The sequence below is a fragment of the Amphimedon queenslandica genome, unplaced genomic scaffold (genome assembly GCF_000090795.2).
Source record: "Amphimedon queenslandica unplaced genomic scaffold, v1.1 AMPQUscaffold_13084, whole genome shotgun sequence".
Lineage (NCBI taxonomy): Eukaryota > Metazoa > Porifera > Demospongiae > Haplosclerida > Niphatidae > Amphimedon > Amphimedon queenslandica.
Genome location: NW_003546680.1, coordinates 55,461 through 57,661, shown reverse-complemented (window position 1 = coordinate 57,661; position 2,201 = coordinate 55,461). Strand labels below are relative to the sequence as shown.

The 2,201-nt window shown below is 34.7% G+C and overlaps 1 protein-coding gene across 1 annotated transcript in view; it reads right to left on the bottom strand.

The window, feature by feature from the left end:
• Window positions 1-2,201, bottom strand: part of LOC109585327 (uncharacterized) — a 32,133-nt gene that overhangs the window by 17,236 nt on the left and 12,696 nt on the right. The window contains exons 13-19 of the mRNA XM_020001344.1: window positions 2,078-2,166; window positions 1,816-2,018; window positions 1,430-1,518; window positions 888-1,049; window positions 692-794; window positions 555-586; window positions 267-462 (exon numbers count right to left, since the gene is read on the bottom strand). Coding sequence (XP_019856903.1) covers window positions 267-462; window positions 555-586; window positions 692-794; window positions 888-1,049; window positions 1,430-1,518; window positions 1,816-2,018; window positions 2,078-2,166 — 874 coding nt within the window. The remainder of the gene's footprint in view (window positions 1-266; window positions 463-554; window positions 587-691; window positions 795-887; window positions 1,050-1,429; window positions 1,519-1,815; window positions 2,019-2,077; window positions 2,167-2,201) is intronic.

The window sequence follows — 2,201 nt, the reverse complement described above, 5'->3', positions numbered from 1 at the left end:
AAGGAAATACGGTACTTTCCACAGATTATCTACATACACATGTACATACATGTAAATGCTTTATAATAGGTGAATAATATAAGGACATAGCATAAGTTTGAACATAAGAACTTGCAATGTATAGATAAAAGTCATTTCAAAAATACCAACTTTTTTATTAGTAACACCAAAGAGGCATAAAGTTGTAGATGTACATGTACATCTTTTAAGAACCAACTGTAGCATTGATTCAATAACATGTATCATCCCCTATATATATTCCTTACCAGTATGCAGTCTCCCTACACTGAGATCAGACCCCAGTTCATCCTTAGACCAGTGACCCAATCTACTGTCCCACACCAGACCCCTTGGATCAGTGTAGAAATATGAGTCAGGGGGGCCCCCTGAGATTCCTTTAACCTCGGTGAGCTGAAGGACAGCAACATGAGGCTCTGGTAGAGCTACTATCCTAGCCATCCTCTGAAGGATAATAATAATAATAATAATAATAATAATAATAATAATAATAATAATAATAATAATGAATAATTAATTTAAAATTAATGACATACTTCAGGTGCACATAAGACTTTATCACCTAATTCTAAATAAATAAATAAATAAATGTATGAATAAATAAATAAACAAATAAATAAACAAACAAACAAATAAAGAAATAAATAAATTACATATACACTATACATCATACCAGGTTGAAGTGCTGTCCTCTGTCTCCTCCCAGTGGGTACTGATGGACCAGCTGATGATACACGCCTGGGGGGAGGGACAGGGGAGGAGGACCGCCTGGGGACCTATGAATAATTAATGAGTAATTAATGAATAATTAATGAATAGGTAATGAGTAATTAATTAAATAGATTAATACATGTACATGTATAATGTACTTGGAATATTTGAGAAGAGGCTGATTTGACTGGTGATGAGTGACTGGTTTGTTTCTGATGGACAGTCAGTGACCTGTTGTGGTGTCTCTTAGAGAATACGTTAGTGGTGGTAGCTTGTAACAGGTAAGTGGCTATTTCATGATAAAGATCCCACACATCACCCTGGGGTAATGGAGGAGGTGAGGATATGACAGATACATATACATGTATTTCATTATTATAGTAGTACAGTATAGGTAGTCTGTATTGTATTGTATATTGCAATATGAAATTCATGAGATTGAATAGTAACATTATAAGAATGCAATAAAACTGGTATACAGATACCGTATAGCGGGCAATTTTGGAGGGGATTAAATTTGGCAAATTTGGTATTTTGATAGCCATTCGCCAAAATAAAATCCGCCATTTTGAGCCATTATACGCATGCTCAATGGCACATGGCCACAAATTTACCAAATTAAAATCCGCCAAAATTTAGCAATTCACCAAATTTCATCTCCTCCAAAATTACTTGCTATACAGTACATGTATTCTCTCACTCCATTGCTCTGTATCCTCCAGGCTATGTGGTTAATGACACTACCAATGTTAGTATCATTAGTAGCCACTGATACCATCTCCAGTACACCTAATAGTAACAATAATAATAATCACATATACATGTACACGTATTTATGCTGCATAGTAAGTTTGAGGTGATTTCAATTCAATCTAGATTTTTTAAAGTTGCTCCAAAATCAGGCCAAAAACCGTAAGCTATAGTCTTTGTTCTTTGGCCAAATCTCATCAAAACTGATGAAGATTGCTTCTCAAAAATGTGAACCAGTGTTTGACGTGCTCATGAAAATATTATTTTACTATTGTTCTGTGTTCTATTTTTAGTAACACAAAGTAACACATTACTCTATTTATAGTAACACGTTACCATTATTAGAGTCCAGATGATGGAAGAATACTGGTACTAGACACATTAAATGAACCACCTCAGACGCTAATAGACACCTGTACTGCCTGTACTGGGCGGAGCCTCTGCGAGTAGGGGGCGGGGCAGTAGGTGTGGCTAAGGAGTGGCTAATACCAGTTGATACTGTAGAGGTGGAGGAAGCAGGAGTACAGCATCTAGTGGGACTGAATTAATAATAATATTTATTTATTTATTTATTTGTTTGTTTGTTTATTGTTATTACCTTGTGTTTTCTCTGTTTGTTGTTTTTCTAGTATAGCAACTAATTAATAATTGTAGCCCCTGATATAACTGTGGATAAAGACCACCTTCCTAATAAATAAATAATAATAATAACTATTATTAAT